The sequence below is a fragment of the Bombus vancouverensis genome, chromosome 9 (assembly GCF_051014615.1).
Source record: "Bombus vancouverensis nearcticus chromosome 9, iyBomVanc1_principal, whole genome shotgun sequence".
Taxonomy (NCBI): Eukaryota; Metazoa; Arthropoda; class Insecta; order Hymenoptera; family Apidae; genus Bombus; species Bombus vancouverensis.
In genome coordinates, this window is record NC_134919.1 from 17740985 (window position 1) to 17766316 (window position 25332).

The 25332-nt window shown below is 41.0% G+C and overlaps 1 protein-coding gene and 1 long non-coding RNA gene across 18 annotated transcripts in view; one reads left to right on the forward strand and one right to left on the reverse strand.

Moving 5' to 3' along the window:
- LOC143303179 (uncharacterized) overlaps positions 1–1246 on the forward strand; it is a 40695-nt gene extending 39449 nt beyond the window's left edge. Inside the window, exon 3 of the long non-coding RNA XR_013059238.1 lies at positions 799–1246. This is a non-coding gene — a long non-coding RNA (uncharacterized LOC143303179). The remainder of the gene's footprint in view (positions 1–798) is intronic.
- The window catches only part of LOC117158801 (protein muscleblind), a 401892-nt gene that overhangs the window by 373414 nt on the left and 3146 nt on the right, over positions 1–25332 (reverse strand). For 14 of the 17 annotated variants that reach the window (XR_013059279.1, XM_033338092.2, XM_033338096.2 and 11 more), the window contains exons 2-3: positions 7005–8918; positions 5743–6098 (exon numbers count right to left, since the gene is read on the reverse strand). The exons of 1 other annotated variant lie outside the window; for it this stretch is intronic. Coding sequence is in view for 15 of the 16 variants with exons in the window: in XM_033338092.2 (XP_033193983.2) it covers positions 5743–5928 (186 nt within the window). In the remaining variant the exon portion in view is untranslated. Of the gene's footprint in view, positions 1–5742; positions 6104–7004; positions 8919–25332 lie in introns of all 17 variants that reach the window. 2 more of the 17 variants (XM_033338091.2, XM_033338090.2) reach the window with 2 other exon arrangements.

Genomic DNA, 25332 nt, shown 5'->3' on the forward strand with positions numbered 1-25332 from the left:
GGAGAGACGTTTCACGGTAGCAGACACGAAAAACATAGTTAACAGCTGCTACCGTCACCATCGCCGTACCGCCACCGCCGTCTCGTCCTTTCTCTCTTTCCCTCCTTTGCACTCTCTTTTCGTTCTGTCTTCGTCTATCTTTCCCTCCGGCACCTGTCGCGTCCGTTAACGCGGGACTAAAATACGAAACGACGCGACGTAACTCGCGAGCGGAATCGTCTCACGGAACAAAACCTTTCGTTCGACGTCGTTGCGTCTCTGTACCACCAGCGACCGCTTCCTTCGTATTCTTACGCGTTCGATGGTCGTGCATTAGCCGTTTAAGTACCGTTCTTTGTACGCATGGCCAAGGATAAACCGCACCGTTCGAATCTTGGACGGTATTGTTTTAAAAAAGAGCAAATTTTTAACTGTTCGTGGAAAAATTACGAATTACCTTTTTACCCTTTTAAATTACCTTATTAAACATTCAGTTTTACGATTGCCAATTTTGATTAAAGTCTGGAACTATTTTTTTCTCAATAAGTTTGGAAATACTGTACCTATCAAAAGTTAATTATAATTATTTATGACTAGAAACTAAACGAGTGAAACGACAAGCATCTCGAGAGGCAATAGATTTACCTTAGAAAGAATATGCGAATTTTCCTTTACAAGAGTGAAAATTTTCCCGTAATGTATATTTTAATATCTCTATCTTATACTATAGCTTGAATAGTAAAATTCACATCCAATGTATAGTTGACAAATTTTTCAAAATGCGATGAGATCGATAATCTTATCCTTTGTTACTTTTAGGATGCGCCACTGCGCCCCATGGCTTCTCAACAGTCTGCAGACACGAACGATACACACTGGTCGCGTGTACCGGATAGCGACAGAATTACCGTGTCTCCCGGCGACGAATTATTCGCATAGGTGGCAGCCACCTGAAATACTACGCCCGAAGATAACCGGAATACATCTCGATCGATTAAAACGCTCTTTGTACAACCCGATTGCCTAACGTTATTACATCATCGAATGTGATCGTTAGAGATAGGATCAAATACGTCGCGAATATACTCCAGTGTATTTAAACTCAATTCTCGCGAGTAGACCGCAAATTTATGTATTTGTTGCTTCGAAGAACAGACATAATGCGTAAAGTAGAATACTCGTAACGATGGTGTACGATGCTTGTAATTCTTTCAGGTTATAAAGTTAATCTTACGTGACTCTATAAATAAAATTCTACAGAATTAGATCGGACAACATAGACAATTTTGTTACAAATGAAATCAGGTATCAACAGATTTTATTCCATATTTTTGACTTCCTTCCTCTCCCCCCCCCCGCCTCTCCCCCCGCTCCCCCGATTGTACTGGTAATTACAGAACACTTTGTGTATATATTGAAAATTATCTCGTCGTTAATAATCGTTCGTTCAGCATATAACGAGTTACACTTCGTTCGGCTAATTCCTTTTTCGCATTTGTGACTGAACGAATCGTTTCGGCGAACAGTTCACAGATCACCAAACGCGTCGTTCCATTTCGTATGCTCGGCTGCGAGTTATCAACGTGGGAACGAGGCTTTATCGTCCCACGTACCGGACGCATGCGAATTGGAAAACGGTCGAATGAAAAAAAAAAAGACGTATCCTCGTGTACATTCACCACTTTATTCACGGTGTAGGTGGACGTATGTTTATATAGGGTATCCCAATTTTTTCCGATCAAGCTTTCAGGAGTTTGGGATGTCGTATGGGTATGAAATTTTACCGTGCAGTTGTAGAAAAGTAGGAAATACGAAGACAACAAACTCGAAGTTATTACGATTAAGCGAATAATGTTCGTTAGTATAGGTATTATCATCTTGTAGACATTACGTTATAGATATTATCCTGACAAAGAACGACATCGGAAAAACCGAATCAGCTTGTACAGATATGCGTACACTACGTAGATTTGGTATCACCGCAAAGAGAAACAGAGAACGCTATGAAAACCCTGCAGAGTGATTCACAGTCAAGAAAAATCATACCGTCACGAAAATTATAACGCCTAATCGTTTTAGATCGTATAAGGGCAAAATGTTTAAAGATACTGAACACTCTGTATGTACATTTGTAGGTAGATACGCGCGTGTATGAGAACCACAGAGCAGGGAACGAGCGATAAAGGAAGAAAGAAAAGTCCAATCGTCGGCGGGGCGTGACGAACCGATAAAACAGTCGCACTGGCAGGAGTTTTCGACGTCGAGCCCGCGACATCTGCAACCAAGAAATGGCTGGCACCCGATGTCGTTTTCCGACAAGCGTAAAACGCTTGACAGTCAAATTAATCGAAAGTTTTAAGGTAATTGGAATCGATAACGTCGAGGTGAATAAGAGGCAGCAGCGGGCAGTCGGCCCTTCGGAGGTGGTCGAAGGGTTCGCGGGAGTCCTCCGGCGGCACCGGAAATATCAGGAAGAGCCTCGAGAGACAGAGACGATCGAGGGGGAACATCGTTGAAACCGTTCTCTCTAACTCGGTCATATTCCTTCTTGCAATGGTTCCTCTCTTACACCCGCTATCTCTGATATTGTATATTCCGGCGAAGCAGAGTGGAGAACGACCACGATTAGGCTCCGGGTCTACTTTAATATCCCGCTCCCATCCAATCGGTCTAATTGGAATCGAACGTACGAATTTCACGAGGATGTGGTCTGGCAGATCGTAATGTTTCGCCGCGCGTGTAGTCCTGTACACAGCGTGTCTCGGAAGATCGTGGTTCGATCGATGCTTGGGTCAAACGTATCGGAACATTTTCAATTTCAAGCTCCTATAGCGTGAATTTACGCGCAGTCCTACCGCGTATGCAGGACGGACGTTGTTCGAATTAGCAGAGACGACTAACCCGACGTTGATAGTAAACCGATAGAAAAGGTGGTCCACGCATCTCTTACGAGAGAATACTCTCTCTTGTAAGAATCCGCGGATATTGGCACGATCGCGTGAATTACTCGTATGCGCGTAGGATAATCTACGAGTCCGAAGGGAATCGTTATTTACGCGCCATGAACCCCCTTAGCGATTCCCTCGATAGTACGCGAAAGAATAGCTCCCGATTTTCGGCCACAATTTCCTTCCTTCCAGCAAATTAATCTAGCTTTTACCGTACGATACTCTCTCGAACATTAAACGCGGATGGTAGACGTACGAAACGGCAATAGCCTGTTCCCCTTTTATTCTCAGCTCGAAAAATGAGCCTTTATTTCATCGGTGGAGCGTAAGGAGAGCCGCGCTTCTGCCACCTAAACGGCGCAAGAAACGAGGAGTAGACTCTGTTATAGCGGAGAAGTCGGTATGGTCTCCCCCCTGCTGCCACCCTCGGCCAAAGTCTTCGTCTACCTAATGCAATGGTTTATCGTTAATATTTCTTCCAAGTAATATTGGTTCGCGCCTCTTAAGCTACAAGTTTCTCTTATATTCCGCGGAGAGCTCTAAGAAACGGTTCGTTCAACTTCTATCGCTGTTCCTGCCGATATATTTACATTCGCGTCTTACACAGTCCATCGGATAATTTGAAACCGAACGAACATTCGTAAAACGAAAGTATCTAACAATTTTATCGCATTCTATCCCACAAATGGAATACGCTGTTAGATCGTCGAATAATAGGTAAACGTTCATCGACGAGATCTTGTTTCGGTTATTCTATAATTATAAAGTATTTATAATATTTCGGTTCTTTCGATCACGAGCTTCGATCCTCTCGGAAGGAAAAACAAAGTTCTCTTCAAAAACTATCCTACGTTTTCGACTAATTCTTTTGAATTTTAAACCAACGCAGTGTCGCATTTGCCAGAACAGCCTGTATGAAATACTCCCAAAATTCGATCGACATCGCCAACATCGATAGAAAAAGGATCGAAGAAAAAAACAGTAACCAGACAATTCGACGAGTTCTTGCGTGTACCGGTGGCCGAGTACAAACCAGTACACGATGCAGAGGCACGAAGGCAGATTAAACGCGAGGCCCGCATAGACGCGATGTTCTATCCGGTCGAAACAATTAAACGTAACGAGTGCCACTATCGAGTAAGAACGTGCGAGCAGCGAACGATGCGAAGAGATGGCCGAGGATCGACGAACAACGCGAACCTTTAGCCGAGTCTTCATCGACGTTAATGGTTTCCAGAATTAAACCACGACTCGGGCAACGTGGCACCACTCGCGTACCGACGTACATATACATCGCTGTCGCACGTTGATGTACGACGATGATGTACGTAGCACGCCGTTCTCTATCGTCCCCGTGACCGATACCAAGAATAATCTAACCGTTTAATCATCCAACTTAATTTCGCAGACTGCGAGAAAGAACGTAAAGCCAACTCGGGAAACCCGGCACACAGTCGTTCCTGCTTTTTACGCTCAAGTCGTGTCGTTTCTGAGCGAACGCTCCCCATCGAAACTCTAGAATCGATGACGACGCGTTTGCCATTACTCGTCTGGTTGCAGTTTAAATACCTTCCTACTTCGAACGAACAAGAAAACTTCGCATATACGACGCTAAAATTTTGTTTGATCTGAAAGTACAATTTAGAATAACATCGTAGAAGTCAATTCCGAGAACTTTGAAACACATTTCACAAGAAATACCAAGGTTCAACCGAGTCGGGGGGTACGCTCGGAATATTTCCTTTCGTTTTATCTCGTCGCTGTTACTGGTTCGCGCGTATCATTATCGCGACAAACTCTTCTCGTAAACTCTGTCGGACTATTAGCAAAAAGATGTCAAATTTTTGCGCCAGATCCACGCCGGTAAGATCAATTCTGATTCATCAAAGTCGTCGAGCCAGTTTTTCATCTAGTCCGATCACGCGTTGAGTAATTGTCGCTATCGATAACTGCAAATTCAATCCTCGAATTTAATATCTACGGGACGACGAGACTATCGAGCCGCGCCCTAGTCGTATCTTTTTTCTCTTTTTTTTTTCTCTTCTGCGTGTACGTATTTGCTCTTCTTGGAGACATTTCTACAACGACAGCTTTATTAGAAGTCGTCCCTATTCGTTACGCGAAATTGAACGTTCCCGAGATGAATTTCAACGAGAAAGCTCGCCCGATTAGCGCGAGAGAGCTACTATGCGGTATATTAATTCGTAAATGGGAAATTTAGCAATCCTTTAACGATACAAATACGTTCGTATAAAATTGACTACATACGTATAGAACGAGTTACAAGTCTAAAAATCCATGAAATTCGCGATTCGCGTATTGCATAGGATATAGAACGCACATATATAAACACTCTAAAAATGGCAGCTACCTGTTTCGAGAGTTCGATAGGGTGATTATTCACGTAGGTCAGTGCTATCCGCAAACTTACCCAATATCATCCTTCTTCGCGTCATTTATTATACAAGAAAGAGTATATACGTATACTTGTGCACGATACAAAGGAAATATAAAAACGAATAACGAATAAAGATTTCTCAAGCGTGGAACGAACAACTCGAATAACAAATAAATCGTCAACGACTATTTTAATCGTGGCTGTTCGTGATTCTTTCTGGACCTGATTGAAACCTGATTAAGGACAGCACTGATCCTATAGGTGACGCAAATACGTGTACCTACGATAATAGATACGTGTGCGCGAGATGGATAGAAGAGGAGATAATGCTTAGCAGCCACAGAGAGTAGCCGAAAAGATGGATTATCAGGTAACCCGATGTGGAAACTCGATTATACACAATGTGTTGTTCGTTACCTTGATACTGTCGTAGCAAGCAGTGACCCGTCCGTTCTGCACCTCGACGTTAGCTGGTGGATGGGCGAACTTGCACTCCGTGTCAGGCCTGGTACACTTGTTGCGCTGGAACTCCCTGCAAACCTCTAGCTGAAGCCATCGAGAGTCCTTGCCGTTCAGTAGGTTATTCATGTTGACCATTGCCATAATTTCTGGCCCTGGAAGATCGCGGGACTCCTTTCTTTAGGCAGGGACTAACACAAAGTCTGGTTTTTTCTACCGACTCTAGTTTATCCTCCTTCCTCCGTAAACCGTGGCTGTCCGTATGCTGCTCTTCCACGTAGCCTCGACTCTTTAATCTTGTTCACTCGCACCGGCTAATCTTCCCAAGGATACAATTGTTTCGCTTTTTTATTCAAATCGACTCGCGAGCGCTCATTTGCACTTACAAGAATTTCGACGAGCTACAGAAATTCATATCCGTTCGTTCTTTCTTTCTTTCCCTCTTTCTTCCTTACTTCCTTCGTTCCTTTCTTTCTATCTTTCTTTCTTTCTTTCTTTCTTTCTTGCTTTCGCTTTCGATTCGCGTGTTGGTTCTTTCAGACTATCGACTACGGTACGACACGTATTGCTTCCGCTTTCAATCACACCAGGCCTTTCATTCGCGTGCACAACCGATGAATCGTAACCTACGAAGCGTCCGCTTTCGTTCCCTTTGTCTTTTCATCAATGGAACGACTTCGACGGGTATAGAGGTTCGATGCTCGAAACGAGCCGATTTTATGATAGTAGAAAATTCAATTTTATCGAGATCCAAGTTGACGAAAGTAGTTTGATATACCGTCGGAGAAGCGTTATCTAACCTTTTATGCCTCGATGGTAGTTTAAAGGATCGTTTTCGTTAGAACGGTACGCAACCTTTTTAGAAATACGCGCTCCTCTCGTGATATTTTATATATTCGTTTACGTTGTACCGATTCTAACGAATATTTACGTATTAACGTAGAACGTAATTCAGAAGATAAAGAGTCGAAAGAGACACTTCGCTAGCGATACAAGCAAATGACCGTGCAGATATTTATCTAAAATGATTTTATAATAAAAGCATACTACGACTAAAAGGAAGTTATCGAATTGATGAAAAAGTGAAGTTTCCATAAATGCATAAATATCCGCGCGCCCTTTCGACCACGTTCGTTCAAAAGCTCACACCTATTCGCACGATAGCTCGTCGAAATGCTCGCAGGTGCCTCGAGCTTCGATACTATGGTAAATAGTGGTACCTTACGCAAGAAGTATTTCTTTCAGTAGGGTGCGATCTTATTGTCCCATGAACGAGTCCTGCGGCGAGTCGATGATCTTCCAAGAGCTCGGACGATCTTCCTTGTAGATGAATCACGATTAAAAACTCGCGGAAACCGGACGACGTAATCGACGACGTAACGAAGATTTTACTTTATCCGTATGTTTGAGCGCGAATTAACCCGTCGTTACACGTTTCTTCTCGATTATCCTTTCCTTCTCTGAATTTCTCGATTTCCTCTGCTCCGTTTTAATTGCCTATGATTCGTTGTCGCGTATTATCGAACACCGTGCGTAGCGTAAAAGGCTCGCGATTGTCAGCGCCAGTTCTACGAGAAATTCTAAACTATATTTAGACCGCCGATGATCACACACACACACACACACATACGCACACACCGTTATCGCCTGGCTGCTCTTTATCAAACACAGTTGTTATCGATCGCAGTACGTTCAGTCGTAACGCAGAGACCGAGTTTCGGTTAGCTGTGTGCTTGCCAGGTGGCGTAAAAGAGAAAGAGAGCTGTTTCCGTTCCTTTTTCTTTCTTTCGAGAGACTTTGTAATTCCAGCTAGTTTGGTAGACGTGTAGGTTGATTGTCGCGTCTCGACTCTTTCGATGATTCACGTAGAAACGGTTGGCTGGAAGAGGAACGCGTTGCACCCTTCTACTCGAGGAAAGTTGGCAGAGGAAGATATTCTCACAGTGCGAAAGAAGTAGTGAAGTAGAAGATATTTATGGTGATATTTATGTGTGTATATTGTCAGCGATTAGGCGCTCTGGCTTTTCTGCGTTTTTAGGCGTTTTGCGTCGAGCTTCTGCCACGGTCGACCTGCTTTGCCTCTAGAGACAAGCTAGCGCACGAAAGATCCTCTCTCTCCTTTTTGATTCTTCCTACCGATATTCAACTTGCTTCGATCTTCCTTTTATCTTCGCACGATGCACTCGGAGAGCTTTTTGGAGGGCGCTTTAGCAACTAGAGCAAGTAGTAGTAGTTTGGGCAAAGCTTGAAAGCCTTCGAGAAGCTATAAACGTCGACCAACGAGTGTATGCTCTCTAGGAACGCGTTGATTTTGCTCTTTATCGAATATATAGGCTGATTGTTGCTGCATTCGAGTTTTGTTGCACAGAGATATATATATATATATATAATATAATATAATATATATATATAATATGTATATATATATATATATAAAGAGAGAGAGGTGTGTGTGTGTGTCAAAAAGCCGGTCGTGGTGTCCTTCAAGCCGGTTCTGAAGCTAACGCGTGTCTTGTGTGTAGTCTACTTGGACGAGGAAGGACGACTCCGAGGAGGTAGTAGTAGTAATAGTAGTAGTAGTAGTAGTACTAGTAGTAGTAGGCCGTAAGAGAAAACGGAGCTCTCGAATTTTTCGGAAAGATCACCTTAGCCACGGTTGCGCTTCTTGGAGAAGGGGCGAGATAAGGGGGCGAGATAAGGAGCAACGGTGGCGTGATACTGCTGAGGAACGGTGGATGGGAGGAAAACGTCGGAGCGAAACGTTGGAAAGAAACGGAGGGAGAAGAAGACTCGAAGGTTGGAGCAGATTTGAGAGTAAGCACGAAAGAAGGCGGTAGGCGACAAAGCGGGTAAAGAGGCAGGGGGTCAGGGGTCCAGTCGTGTGTCGGATCGTGGAGATCGTATGCGATGGAAGGGTCGGGCCGTGGTGGTGTGCTGGATCGGGCAAAGGGAAGGGGGGTGGGATAGGAGAAACGTGGAAACGGTAAAAGAGAAAGACAGAATGGGGGAGGTTCGGTAGGGGGAAGGGGGGTTGCGAGTTAGCGAGTGACGTTGCGTTTCCGTTCCTCGGATTTACGTCATTTATTCGGCGCACTCCTGGTTCCTCCCGCGGTCGAACTCCGGATTCTGCTGTTCTGGAAACATACCAAAAGCGAAAACTCGCGTTACTGCGGATGCAAAGGCTTAAAATGCTTCTTGTTTCTGGGGGCTGCTTGTGGAGGGTTGTGGGAAGGGTGACGATCAGACTCGGTGAAAGGCTTTGGCTTTCGAACAGAAAGATACGTAGATAGATATAGATAGACAGATAAATAAATAGATAGATACGTAGATAGATAGATAGATAGATAGATAGATAGATAGATTGATAGAGATAGACGAAGGATATATGTTCGTAGGGATTTGTATATGTACGTGTAGAGGGCCAAGTGTAAATGGATGATAAAGCAGAGGCCGCGAATGGGCAAAGGTAAAATAGAAAAAGCGCAGGACTACCAATGCAAGCACGCTTAATCGAGTAAGTGAAGGCATCGAGGACGCGCGATCCTTGGTCGATCGATAACTTATTACGCAATGGCGGCCAAAAGAAAGTTTAAGATTGATATATCTCTGTACGATATTTTATACGTATCTATATTTAAAATTCTATCATCTTTCGTTCGCCATTGTATATGGAGTCACGATAAAAACGAAACTGATCGTACGGTTTTTCTATCGGGTGTAATTTCATCATTCGCGCGAAGGAAACGAAAAATAAATGCTAATTAGATTAGAGATAGTCGCGATATAAAAATTCTATCAAATAACGATGCTTTCTCAACGTAATGTTTATAACGCGATTCCATGGACACGTGCCACGTCCAGACAACGAAATGTACGTCTGGTGCGCGCAATTCCTGTCGTTCAATATTTCGTGCAATACTCGAGAAGAAATATCAAGTATACCGATCGAATAAAAAGAGTGACGTTCAGAATTCCGTACGATTACGATATAAATATTAGAATAAGAAGTACATATATGGGATACTGTTTCGATCATTGAGTCGTCAGGTATGAAATTGCGTAAGTGCAGGTATTCAACGGGCAAAATTTCGCGATTCTTATCAATATCTCGCAAAAAAAAATTGAATTCGCGTGATCGGTGATGACCGATCGACGAAAACTTTCGCCGCGCGCGACACGAGTAATCGATTCGGGAGCAAACGCTACCGTAAGTACAGTTAGTGGAACCGATGTAGCGAGATCGTAAATCGAAGTACTAAATGGCGGCCCTCTCATTGATGTAAGCGTATCGTCGGTGAAAGAGACACAGCGAGGTCGTAAAATCGGTCTGATATTTAAGTTTACGCGTTTCGAGAACCGGAACGGTAATTTCAGACATACGCGTAGCGTAAATTTTCCAAGAAATTAGTCTCGGATAAAGAGTTGAAGCGGGAGAATACCGATCGTTCGGTCACTCGACAACGAAACATTTGTTGCCCCTTTATTACGTAGCTTATAAATCTTCAAACTTTCAGAGTCTTTGATCAAACTTTCGAAATATCTCAGATTTGATGACTTTCTATTCTCTGCCGGCAAACCAACGATATCAACTTTACGACTTCGCTCGGCATCTCTCTCGGCAACTATACACGGTCTAGCATTTGCTTTATGTACGAGTCAGAAACAGTTAAGGTAAAGAAAAAGAAACAGCCGAAGAGGGTCGGCGAGAGAAACATAGTACAATTTTCCGTCACGCGAGTAAGCCGCTTACGAAAAGCGGGCCCGAGGCGCTCCACTCGTTTCTCATGTTACCCAGGAAGAGTTATGGGGACGTATGCGCGCGTTCAACGCGCTAGAAAATGCCGGGAAGAAAAACGTTTCCGTTCGAACCGTTTGTTTTCGCGGGGATTTTCGTGGCCACGAAAATCGTTACCATTCGAAACGATTCGACGCGTCGATTCTGACCGACCAGCGACAATCGTACCCGAGTTTCTCGCGATAAAATAAGATCTCGTCGAATTTTCTTGTCACTGGCATTTTCCAACGCGATGATAAAAAGAATTGCTCGTATCGCTTCCTAAGTAAAAATCGACGAAACGATCGCGCCGTTAGTAATTATGTTAACTCTATCCCCGATGCGAACAAGAAGACAACTCTTTATGAAAAGTATCGTATTAGTATGGAACTCTCGAAACTTCTCATCTAACCACTCTATTCGTAACATCTAACAAACATATTCGTAAAAATAAATGTCGAATTTTCGCTGTGATAGATTTTGAAACTTGCTACGAAACCTAAGGAGGTACTTGCTAATAAGATTGCCCTCGAGCTGCGAGCGAAAAGCTGCTTCCTGTCGTTTTTCCTCTCTTCTTTCTCTTCGTTAGAACGCCGCAATGTTATCCGTTTTCGTAACACAGCGATATATCGAACGATAGATGATAATAAATAGGTAACTTTAGCGAAATACCTTTCTATAGTAACTTTAAGCGAAGGTTCAAATTCGCTAAATTATTGTTTCGCGATAATTTTAAACGATGAAACAAGGAAACTACTAAAACTCGTATAACGTTATTCATACAGCGTAACGAACAAACGCAAACTCTCTCTGTGTTCTTATTTCGCTGCTTCTCTTTTGCTTTCATATATATATATATACTTTTTCAGCTTTACGATAACAATTGTCCGGTCTTTAGCGTCGAATCGACGAACTAGTGAAAAGATTTTTTATGAAAAGTAAGCTAAAACGAAACGAATTTACTGTAACAGAAGATAGCGACACTCGTTCGAGACTTCTTTTTTATCAAGACTTCCGTTATCGTTCGATAATCGAACTTTATCGTTTCGAAAGATACTCGATAACGTCCAAGCAACCTGTACTTCGTGGAACTTCGATATTCAGTACAAATGTCCCAGTGTATTGCACTAGCACGAGTAGCTTCCCCTTTTCACACAGCTAATTCAATCTAAAAGATTACTCGCAAATTAACCTATTAACTAGCATCGATTGGTGCTCTACTCGATAAAAGATATTTCCTAGCTGGCTATCGTTGTTCCCTTATCCTACAATTTTTTATACACTATTTGCTAACATTTTAGTTAAATCTCTTCGTTAAAACGTGCACTGGAATACGGCAAACAGACTTCTAATTTACAATAAAAATAAGAAGTAATAATTTATACGTGTTTCGAAATAAACTGTCGAGACATTCCGTTTCGTATCGATAGAGATAGAAATTGGTCCAATTTCCCACATTGCGTCATAATCTGAGGTATGTGAGAATTGGAGGGTTAACAGATACGACCTTTCGATCCATTGACTCAATCGTAGTGATCAACGGATACGGAACAGCCGATTATTAAAATATAATAAAATAACTTTATGAATGAACTGTTACAGCCGGTACTGCGAACAAAGATAAGAGCAGTGGAATATCAAGAGTATCAACCACGTATTGGCATGGTATACCACGTATCTCTGCCTCGTGACTAGTTTTTCGCGTGCTCTCGAAAGACTTCGTTCGCCTCTCTCGGTCGAATCGATATACGTGCACGAATGCGGCTTCGAGCTTCGTCCACTTCTTTCACGTGACTACCGCAGAAAAAGAGGGACGACCAAATCAATATCTCACACAGACTTTTCGTGATCGTCGACGTCGACGTCGACGTCGTCGGGGACGCCGCACAGCGCATTCGACTCGTCCTACCATCGAAGGACGTCCTTGACGTCTGCATCGAATTCGTGCGATCTACTGAATACCTAATTGTTCCTTTGTATGACAGTCTAACGGAGTTCGAAACCTTACACCCACTAAACAACAACCAGCTTCGTCCAACTACGAACAGGGATCGCGACAAATTAGATACTGCTTCGTGATTAACTGGGAATTTAGGGTATCATCCGTGTTCCAAATCATTGATATTCTTAGTTTAATCAGAATTCGCGTTCAAGTCCAGGAATGAGGAATAACCTGAATTATGAAATGTAAGTTTGCATAAAAACATCTACGCGTAATTACATTCATTTGATCAAGTTGAAATCATCTAAAATGGAACGATAAATTGATGAAACCGTAAAAAGACTGACTATTCTTCGATTTCGATGATCTTTGGATACGTCGTAGAAATCGATATTTTCAACAACTTTCCCCTATACGTATAAGGTCTGCAGTCGCTTAGTTTCCGAGATGTTCACGAAATACTATCGATACTAGCCATTGAATTCTGCCCCTAGTCGCGCGTCTGTGGCACCGCTATCGTTGGTTATCGGCTCCTACGAGGCATCCGGATAAAATAACGCCTAATCCAAACCTAATTCTCATCCTTTGTTTACAGTTTATATAGGTTTCAGACAGATATCCAAAAATCATCGACGTCAGGAGACAGGTGAGCCTTTCTACGGTTATCACGCATAAATTTGCTACTGTTGCAGCGTATTCTTTCTTTTCTTTTTTGTTTTTTTTTTTTTTCGTACTCCCATAAAAATGCATATCAAAGTAGAATATAAGATATCTGATTCACTTGTAAACGAAATGCGTCAATCGAATATCAGCCTTTAACGTGCCTTTAAGAATGTCGAGAATATCGTCGAATGCTTTGATCGTTGATCGAACCTCGTAAAGTCTCTTCATCTCGATATCCATAAAGAACCAACGCAAATAAACAAGGTAATACTCGTTAATCGCATCCCACGAACGACTGCACCCCTTTGATGCAGATCACGCGAGAGTTTGACGTTTCACCTTCGAGGCGCATTCACTTTGCACCTATAGTTTCGTGTCTATTTTATAATGCCTCTGCTAGAATCGAACACGGCTTGCTATGGGATTCCGTTCGACTGTAAACGTCCACTGATCCGGATAACCATGCTAGTACCACGGTTGTTGACGTCGCGTCGTCTAACGGAGAGCGAGAGCGAGAACAAAAATAAAGGGAGGCGAATAGGCCAGGGGATGAAGAGGAACGAGAGAAATTGCGGACGGGAGAAAAATAATTTTTAACCTTTCCGATCGACTGCTCCTGATTAACCAGACTGAAACGAGCTGAACAACGCCGTCACACGCGGTAGGTCACTCCGTGCGAATTTGTTCCACGATTTTTCCTTCGCCCAGCCTCGATCAACCCTCTGACCAACCCGATCTACGTCTGAACCAAGATTTTAGAATTATAAAATTTAGAAATAAAATACCGTGAAAAATAGTGACGTTATAAATGACAAAATCTTTATTTGGCAAAGCTCTGGGTAACGTTAAATTCTACTGGGAAAAATCTGGAATAAACATTTCGACTGTTATCGTTTACAGGTATTGGATTTTTGATATCCCAGTCATCGGCATGTCCAGGATAGGGGAAAAAAAAGAAACGAAGGGAAGAGGATAAAAAGAGAGGAATTGGAATTAACGGAATGAAACAATGAAAACGACCATCCCGGTCTGTACCCTCTCCACGCAACGAGCTTAAGAGTTGTCGCTGGCTGTAACGGAATTAGAACCGATTAAATTAGCTAAAAGGATTTTGGACATACAGCGAGGTAGACGGTGCACCGGTTTCGATATTGTTACAGGTGAAAACTGTTCTTTCGCTGCGTGTACACCGACACGTAGCCCGTAAAATTAACGACATCGTTAATTAGATGGATAGAGATTATGATAGCGGGGATCGTGGGACGGTACCGCCATGAAATATTTCCCATCGGGGGCGAGTTAATCGAAAATGCTTTCAGGTTAGTGAAAAAAAGAAAAAGACGAGGTGATTCCCGATCATGCTTTAACTGGACAAATTTAAATTATCCTGTTAGATACTTATCGTTAGCTAGTCGGGTGAAATAAATTCTTTTAGATCAGGCAATCGAGATAATTATCGCGCGAGTTCTCGAAATCGAGATAAATAGCGGATTTGGTAGGAAATAAAATCCCTGATAAAACATTGGTAAATGGGCTGTTAACGCATTAACGACAACCGACTTGCGATTAAATTTTTTCTAAAATGACTAAGAGGCTAAAAAGGACGGCCGTACGTGCCAACGATATATCATTAATATCAGCGTGTGCTAGAAATAGAGAATTTCTTACAAGTATTTACTTCAATTTAACGATATTGCAAATCAAACTTTTAAAATTCTTATCCTTATCTTATAATTTACAAAATCGTGTCATCGACATCGTCAAACCGTGTTAAGGAATAATCGTTATAATCCGTTCGAAGGAAAAATTGATCCACTCTGTGTCCATAGATCGTTTGTAAGAAAGCCTGTGCGAAGAAATCGTTTCGCCGAAGCGGAAAGCTTCAAGCAAAACGGTAGAATAAAATCGCAAGGAGAGGAATACATTTTTAGATTGTCAGAGTCGCCGAGGTGGAAGCGTTATTTCTGATACTTTCGGGGGCAGCAATATTTACGACGGTTCCCACCGCCGTCGTACGTTTGCATTCTATTGAACGCGGTATGTGCACCAGGAGGCAAGAAAAGAGAAAGAGAGGATATTAGAAAAAACGAACGAGAAACAAATTCTTTAGAAGGATCTTGAAATTCACCTAGTCAAGCAGCGAAGAGAAACACGTCTTCCTCATTCACTGTGCGAATACTGTGCATCTGTGTACGCAAGTCTAAAACCTCCGCACGAATTCCAACGCGGTCTGATGTCTTCCTGCCGACAACAAGTATTTCTTCTTGTTCGTTTTTGCATATGCATCCCCGCATTCCAGGGCATCTGGATATATGTATAGGAACACGAAGACGACAGTGTCGTCTCGCGCGACGATCACGAGCTCTTCTGCATCGATGAACTTCAAGAAACTTCAAGAAACTTCCAGGATATCCGCAGACATACGTTCACGGACGATTCGTCGATTCCAAGTTCCTTCATTAAAGAGATTACCAACCGTACGAAATTCTTGATAAACGCGCTAAAAGTAATTGGCTGTGGAATTTACCGTCTATTTTACAAATACTCGCCAAAAAGCGGACAAGGGAGCTTCCACGAAAGTAAAAGACAAAATTTAATAATTTGATCTCGCATTTTCCTTTCAAAGATGTTGTTAATTCTAGCAATTGTGAATATACATTTTGATATATCTTAATCGATTGATATTAATGCCGATTTGATATTATTTCCGAATAATTTCATCCGCCGAAATTTTATTAGAAACAAAACGCATAGCTGAAATTCAAACAGACGCTTTACATAGATATTTATAAAATAAATGATTTATATAGACATCTACTTGTTAGACTTATCGTATACCGAGTTAAGGTCGCCGAGAAAAGGGACAAGAAAGCAAAATGCAACCTGGAGAAGCGAGAAACCGCAGGTTGAATAGAAAACAAACACACCGAAGATAATCGATGATTGTCTAACACCTGTCAGAACAGTTCACCGTGAAATACGTGTCAACTGTGGTGAATGCGGATCGATGAAAGGATCCAGTGGTATCGGAACAAGACCTTGAGCTTTTATTGCTCCGCAGACAGAGGTTTTCCCTGCAAAGTACCTTCCCTCTATGGCCCCGCACAAAAGAACACAATTCTATAGAAGTATACCTACAACCCGACAATCTTCTTAAAAGGTTAGCAAAAGTCAAACATCACGGAAAGGTAAAAAGCGTGCTCCTCGACGGTTTTGATTTCACTAGGAAAACATTTCAGACGAGTCTATTGCGACCTCGCGACCTGTCCCTATAGGCCATTGTATTGACTTTAATCGCTAACAGATGTTAGTTAGAGTAATCTGCTGGTAATTATACAGCTTGGACTCCTTCCTATCCAATCGTTTAAGATTTTCCATAATATTTTCTACGATTAATCAAATCGTAAAGAGTCGCACCTTGTTAAATTCCAGGGCTCGTTATCGCCAAATTCATTGCGTAGGACGTCTTGTATAAGGAGATAAGCGTTTGTTATATATAACGTATCTATAGGAAATTGTTAACGGTATTAATACGACGGCGCATGTATTTACTTTTCGATTTTCGTAGCAATTGTTTCTTATTTTACCTATAATTATTCTATACCCCATATCGCACCAACGCAATGTTCTATTCTGAAACTAGAAATCCACGCAAGTTCTCCAAATAACAGGTGATTTCATCCAGCAATTACCCATGATATCATCCGCGTTAGACTTCAATGCACACTTTGTCCCCTGTTACCACACATCCACCAGTATTTTTGTCTCAAATTTACATTCGTTAACATCATTGTGCGTATTGTTCGCGTAAAATACTTCCAACTACAAAGAAGAGAAAAATGGAAAAACAAAGTCATCGAAAGTGTTAAACTTTTCGATGTTTTCCGAAACCTCCGAGTAAGCGATGCAGTGATGTAACGAGGAAAGAAACGCGTACGATTTAACGCGCACGCTTCTCGCTTACGATATAATCAGAAACGATCAATCGTTACGACGAAAGGAAAGTTACCGAACTAAATATAATAGCCCCGCTGGTTTGCTAAGTATTTAACGCGAAAACAACTGAAATGTTTCCTCGTGGAACTAAGCTGAACGAGCCAACTTCTACAATAAGACCGAACGCCATACTCCAAAAGCCGCCGGTATTATCAGCTGAATGGAAAACAATGGCGATATTGATCGGCGATTCGCGGGCATCGGTTCCAACCTACACCATTTCACGTATGTCTGCGTCTATGTGTGTACACTACCGTTCATAAATATCTGGACGCTTTTGGCGAATTTCTGGTGACAATACGTAAATTTAAACGATTATCGGTACTTAACGAGTCCTTGTAGAGTTAGCAGACTGTATAAATTCCAATTATTATATGAATTCTTTACTCATAATAAACTTTATAAACTCCAGTTAAAAGCTCAGTAACAACATATTACGATTAATCAGCAATAATCGATTCGTCATTTTTCTCCTGCTTGAAATAATTTCCTTCATTTTTTTAGTTAAATATGTTACCGTCTGCTCACACTAAAGCAGTTATCGAACAGAGTCGTTCGAATTATTGAGAATTTAAGTATCTACTACGATATATTGCCCGATGTGGTTTATAAACTTGGAAAAAATTATTGAAAAAATCACTTTGGCTTCTGAGGAAAAATCTCTCGTCTTATGTATACTGACAAAGGCAATCGAGCGTCCAGATACTTTTGGGCGGTAATGTACGTGGGTGGCACGCACACGCGCGATCACGCTCCGCTTTACACCCACATTTTCGGAATTTAAGTGCCTATGAATTAACAAGTTACCGCACATTTCGTGAAATACCGGTGAACTCTGGAGAATTATCTCTACCCTTTGAATTTGTATTTGTCCATGAGCAGATACCGCGGTAAATTCCTTCGAAGAAAAATGCGACTGTCAGCGTGCGATCGTTCGGATATAATTCGGGAAAACTAACAAACTGTCAGTCAGATTTCCAATTTCCCGAATTTAGTAATTATTTTACTTATGGATTGCCTACACCTACCTTCGCGTGTCGTTTCCTTTCAGTAAAAAATAAATTGTGCACTTACATTCGTACGAAGATTAAAACTGACCTAAACGAATGTGTCCTTATCGACTTTTAATTCCGAGATTGTAAAAATTTCTGGCTTCGTATAACACTGGTGGAAAGTTCCACATGGTTTGTCCGATCGTACAGACATTATATTTCCAACTGATTTTGCTATCGATTTGAAATTCACATTGCAACAGAAATTGATCATGTCATCTTATAAATAAATCACAAGTTCTTCGAACGGATCGAAATGAAGCAATTTATTTATAATTTATTATTGGTCTCTTATCTTAATATATTTTTTCCCATTTTTTAACGAGTTATTTCTGGTTTATCGTTGATTTCTTCTTTAATGTATAAAAGTAGAAAATGCGAGTAAATATATCTATTATTCTATTAACGTTCGTGCTATACAGATTTTCGAGCTGATTTCTTAACTTTTCCCAATAAACTTCCGCTAAAAACATACATCTATCGATTCTAACGCATGTTTTGTATTTCTTTTTTTAACCCGCACAATATTTAGACAGCAACCCGCATCATCAATGACATTCTAGCTAAAGAGAGTACAGTCGAAAAATATCGAGGATAAAGATGACCAGACACTCTATACAATTTGTCAAACGTTTAAGCAAAATTGGCTCGCAAATGAGAACATTACCGATTTTCCAAGAAAATTTTCCTTTGCTAGAAATGTACTCCTCTCTGAACAAGCTCACATTTTAATTTGTCTTCCACGGAATTAGGTATCCGTTACTAAAGAGAAAACCATATTTTCGTTTCCTTATAGTTCCTAAAACATGTCTCATATCATAGACAGAAGAGATTCTCGGTAATTTATCCCATTCTCTGATTCGATTCCGAAAGTGGATAGGGTGAATGGGATGCCGCTTTCTGTTGAAAAAAGCGGTCGGCGCATAGAAACTCGTTCCGACGGGAAATATTCGCTGCGTAATTACACGGCTGTTCCTAGAGAAACAGTCGAGGGGTACGGTAGTTGCGTCGTCGAGCTTAGTGAAAACGATACTACGATACGTTGAGACTCGTCGCGATGCGTATGCTTTTCCTAACGTACCGAGTCGCCTTTCCTCACACCGAATCCATTCTTTCGATAGGTAGCTGTTTCTCTCGTCGAGATGGACACCCCACGAAACACGTTACACTAATTTGAATTTTACTACGCGGCAGCACGGGTCACGAGATACATCGTTCCTGAATTTTCTACTATATTTTCTTAACGCGATTGCTTATTGAATTTTAGCACCTTGTCATTGTAACACGCTAAAGGATATGGCTGATAGATTAAATTTTTTATTTAGGTATAGATGTGCGAACATTGTATTAGAGTTATTTATGTAATTTTATTATTTTCTTCTATGCCGGGTCTTCCATCGTTCGAAAGATGAAAGGCGATAGAAATAAAAATGAAAAAGTGGCAACAGCGAAAGGTTGAAAAACGAGAAATAATTTGCAGATGAAACAAATATTCGAGCCTATAACAACATCGTAGAAAGAAGGGGTGAAAAAGTAGAAAAGTTAATGTACACATCTCCCAGCCCTGACCAAACTATCGTCGGTCGGGAAAATATAATTAGATAAAACATAAAACTGTCGCAATATACAAGGACGTGGAGGGGTGGTAAAAAACCGCTGGAAAGCAATTTGACGCCACAGAGTAGATGCATCGGGACGCTTTGAAGCCATAAATTCGTGCAGGATGGCGAGGGCGCGACTACGGAGAGGCAGTCGTCCAATCGGACGTCGCGCTCGGCTTGCTCGTTCATGCATTTCAACGCTTGCAAATCATTCATTCTGACTCATTGTCGAGAAGTCGGCCGCTATACGTGTACCGTCACAGCAAAATGCTCTCAACGATGAAATTCCACATGGGAACATTCTGCACAGTCGTGTGCACGCGTGCGCGCAACGACCCAGCTAGGCGAGCGCGTTTCGACCCTGTGCCCTTGAATATTTATCGTTTTCTGCGAAATCAAATTCTATCGCAATGAATGTACCATCAGCCCCGGCTAGTTCGGTAGGAAAACAGAATTACGATCGGCCCGCTTTTAAATTAAAAACAACCCGACCGTTTTCCACCCCCACCCCTATGAACTCCCTTTTTTCTGCTCCGAAGCCACGTCGAAAAACATAGCATCACTAGGGACAAAATTTATTACGAACTCGAAATATACATACATAGCTTTAGGAATACGAACCTATGGATAACTTGTTAAGGAATTTTTTAGTTGATTTCTCTAAAGTAACGCAAATTGGAATAATAATTTTATTAAAAATTCGACTTGAATTATACTATGCAAATGGGGAAAAATAACTAAATTTACAAATAAGGGGAAAATAAGGGGGAAAATACATACATATAACTACTACACCTTTTGGAGAAGTAGGCGAAAAAAAATAGAAAAAAGTACACATAATACGTAATTTTGTAAGCGACAAACATCTAGCCATATAATACTACCGAATTTTTCACGCAACAGCCTAATTTTCTATAAAATTATGTTTCGTAGCGCTTTGAAAATAAACAGATACATACATCCCAAACGTGAAATAAAAATTCATCTCCATAAGATGCAATTTTTCGATTGGTTTCTACACGTAACGCGAAAAGATAGGTCAGCCACGAGGAAAAAGAGGGACGCAGGCCGAGATACACATGAAGATTCGGTTGAAAAGAGAGAGAAAGGAATATAGTAAGACTATAAGTTCGTTCAAGCGTCCGAAAAAGGGGAACGTAAGAACGCCCGTGGATTTTCGTTGATGTATCGCTCGAGGCATATGCGCGCCAGTGGTCCGGAGAGAAAGGGACACCGATAGATCGGGCTTGATGACAGGAGAGAGAGAGAAAGAGAGAGAGAGAGAGAGAGAGAGAAATATTTGTAGGTTACGTTGGCGGGTCAACGCCACCTATCTCTCCCTCGCGGGAGCAGGCTGTCACGGGACTAAAATTAAAACGAGGCACACCCACCCCGCCTACACATATACGCGATGCCCAGAAATGTTCAGGGACAGACACTAAAATCGACCTTAAGGCTTCGGGCTTTCTCTCCCTTTCTCTTTTTCGTCGTTAACGTTGGCAACGCGTTATATACTACATATATACAGGGTGTTCCAAAAAATTGTGGTCAAACTTCAAAGGCGTCTGGTGCTCGTCAAAAGAAGGAAAAATACATCATCAAACGTGGATCTAGGTATCGTTGGTTCCGAAGTTGTAAGAAAATTTCTACTATGAGCCTGTAATAGTCTAACGAACTATTGTGTTGTCCGCCACGCCATTTAGAAAAATATGGCGTACAGTAAACCGGTTAACCGTTGGATAAATTGACACGATGAATCGAAGATTATCATCTATTATCGAAAGACAAGGGGAAAGCTAGTGATCTTTCAACGCGTGCGTGCTTTTATGAGGAAACGCATCGAAACCCTTATCGAACAGAAGTCATATTAAACGAACGATATAAAAATGTCTTATAATTGCCGAGCTAGTGATACCTGAACCCGCGCCTGCTACCGCTATTTTGCTCGTTTTGACGAGTATTACATACTTCTGAAGTTTTTGATACATCCTGCACTTTACGTTCGTCCCTTGTCGTTGTTCCTTACCCCCTTTGTGCTTTCAGCCTCGACGACTAGCCTGTCCTTTAACGCAAAGCGATGCCATGTCTCACGAATTGCGTTGTCGTTCGCAAGTGTACTTCTTGCGCGCGCCACTACCTCTTCCTGTTCCCTCCCCATCGACTTTCTTTGATGAGTTTCTAATAAGCGCATGCAACGTTATACGCTCACAACGTATCTGCTTCTATGTCCTCACTTTCACCGTGTCACACGACTACGATGATTCTTGTCATCGCGCACGTCTTTTTTTTTCGTACGCTTTCGCAGTTCACATAGACGCAACTGGTGCGCGAGCATCTCTATGCATATATATATATATATATATATATATTGCACGAGAACGAAATTTTGTCGGACGTAGAGAGTTCGTAATCTAGATGGCCTTCCCGCGTTATCGATCGACCGGGTGTCGATAAGTTTTCTGTACCGACCGCGGAATTGTGGTGATTATGTTGTCCTAGAAGAGTCGCGCGACTACACGGAGGCAGAAATACCGCGATTAGAAGGACATATATCTTACGCCTTACGCCACGTCGTGGCGTCGCGTGTAACCGACCGGGCGATCTGTGAAACGATTTACGACTTCGTGGGCCAACTACGTATAGATCCTGCACAGCCACGACCCAGCGAAAATTCGTCCACGGATGTTTTGTGGAGATTGTAAATTAACGACATTTGATATAAATGTGATTTTCTGTTTGGCACACGACCAACACGAAATGGTATAAATAGAAGTTCCTTGCCGGGGATCCCTACCGCGTTTGTAACTCTATACACAATTTCTGTGTTTTATTTTCGGGAACGGTTTTACCGTAAAAGCGTGACAAAAACGTGAAAACGCGTGGAGCCGAACGGCTCACGGGGAACTAGAACTTCTGACACACTATTAACCAAGATAATTTCGACTCAGTTACGTCACACAATCCATAACACGCCGGTTGCTCTGTCTTTCTCCCTCTCTATCTTTACTTCTATGTATTTCGCTTCTTGTATCTTAATATCGTGAATCGTGATCACGAACGATGATGTCATGGGGTAATTCCTACCGATTCTAGAAGAACTATTCACAATCATCTCCGTTGGAAATTTCCTTTTAACACTAAACTGCCAAATGTGTTAAAATGGCGCATCATAAATATCTTGTTTTTACGATTTGTTTGTTTTTACTAAAAAGATACAGGGGTGCACGACAACTACGTTAAGATACGTATATTGAAACTTGGTATTTCTAATAAATGATAAAATGAAATTCATAGCGTAATAGCAAATACATGATATCTATTTTTAAATCTTCCTGCAGGCGAAATTGAAGTTGGAACTATCGTCACCTACGGCAAACACGATAATCAGAATGGAAGATAACAATAAAACAGATAATATCTCTGAAATATGAAATAGTAACAGTTAGTGATACGCTTTATGCAATTCAACAATTTGTTCTGATAAGAAAATACAAATATTTTACTGTGTGCAATAAACAGGTTTAACACAAGTGCATCGCTTATCAATTTATGAGTAAAAATTACCGTGCCATAATCATCAACGTGCGCAGCGAAGAAAATAGAGACGTAACGAAGATAAAATTCCGGCGCTGCAAATATGTGTCGACACTGTCAATCTAACTGTCAAGGTGTATCAGAAAAAGCGACTGAAAAATGTCTATCATTTATTTATGGATATACTTGAAGCCGATTAAAAAAATGCAATTCCTTTAACATAAGTACTATCAAAGCAATCATATTCATAAAAATTACTTAAATTGATATATTGTATTATGTACTTACACTGTGTGTATGTATGTGTGTGTATGTGTGTGTGTGTGTCTATATATAACTGTAGGTGTACAACACTGGAATAAAAATATCCTAGATACTTATACGATACTTGAGAATAAGGAAGAAGGAGGAAGAGTCAGAACAGAATCCAGATTTCTAGTATCGATTGCCAGTAACTCTAAGGTAGTTCTAAATAATCAGAACGAACTCCAGTGTTTTTAGGATACTATATGAACAACTGACACGGGTTCTAGCTCAATTTCAATTCTAGTCGAATCATCAATCAACCGAGTTGTTTTTAACATCACTCAAGCATCTAAAACAAACTGAACTGTAAGTAGCAAATCAGAAACACGGATATAAAGAAATGACGCGACGCGGCGCAACGATTGTTCCAGCCATAAGCGCAGAGCAGTTTGCATTCTATTACTCATCCTATTACTCTTCCTATTACATACTCGTTTCGATCTGCAACGATCCTCTGACATGCATACAGCCTACACGGCAACGCCATAGGTGTGACTTCCTGCGACCGTCGTAAACAAGGACAACACGTTTTAAAAAGGGTTCGCGGCATGGAGTAGTATGTAGTAAGACTCAATAAGATAAAAGACACCGAGGTCGGAATGTTAGTGGGACACGCCCACGATGGTACTGTAATTCGATGCGTTAGGCCACGCACACCGATACGTGTAGGATGCACTCCACACACTTACACATCAATTCGTTCGACATCCTTACGTCACGTAGAAATTTGCCTTCCATTATGTCCTATTACGGGGATATCATTTATCTATTCGCCTTGTATTCCGTTAATTAATCCTCCGACTATCGACGGTACAGTAGAACATCCATTTATTACCCAAAAACTTCATATCATTTACCATTATTTAGCCTATTTAGCATTCAATATGAGATTAATTTTATACGCGTTAACACCTTATGTGTAATGGCATCAAAGAGAAAATTCTACAAGCTAAGGCTCACAAAATGCATAATATTGAAAACATTTCTAATATTTTAAAATATTTGTGCCGTTACAAATGCAATACTCCAATGACTTCAAGAACAAGCAGGAAGTAATCAAAGAAAACTTAACATATATTACAAACTTATTAGCACATTGAATCTAGTTTCAAACAGGTTAATAGAAAAGTTGAGTTTTTCTCAAATCCAACAACTATCCTGAAGCAATCTTGTTTAAGTAATGATGTTATAATGCCGTACACTACACGCAGTATAAATTTGAGACCGTAATCCTCATCAGTAAACAGCTGTATGTCCCATTCATTTAGAATGAATAACATAGAATAACGCTACAATAATCGTTTCGTATCGTGATTAACTTCTTTATTGAAGTATTTAAAGTGAATGAGAGAACAATACAAACAAATATATACGAAACAATGCACGTTCTTCAGTTGGCAAATCCGCCAATTCGTACAAATGATTTTCAAGTGCATAATCAACATGATGGCATTTATTATTATTATTATTATTATTATTATTATTATTATTATTATTATTATTATTATTATTATTATTATTATTATTATTAAGCATAATGAAATGATCAAAAGGAAAAATGTTTAAGATGAAGCATTGCAAAAGCTAATAATGTCGTAGTCTTAATAGAATTTTGATTGCAATTATTTCTCTTGAAATAAAATTCTCTTGAAAATAAATGAAGATATACCATTAATTAAA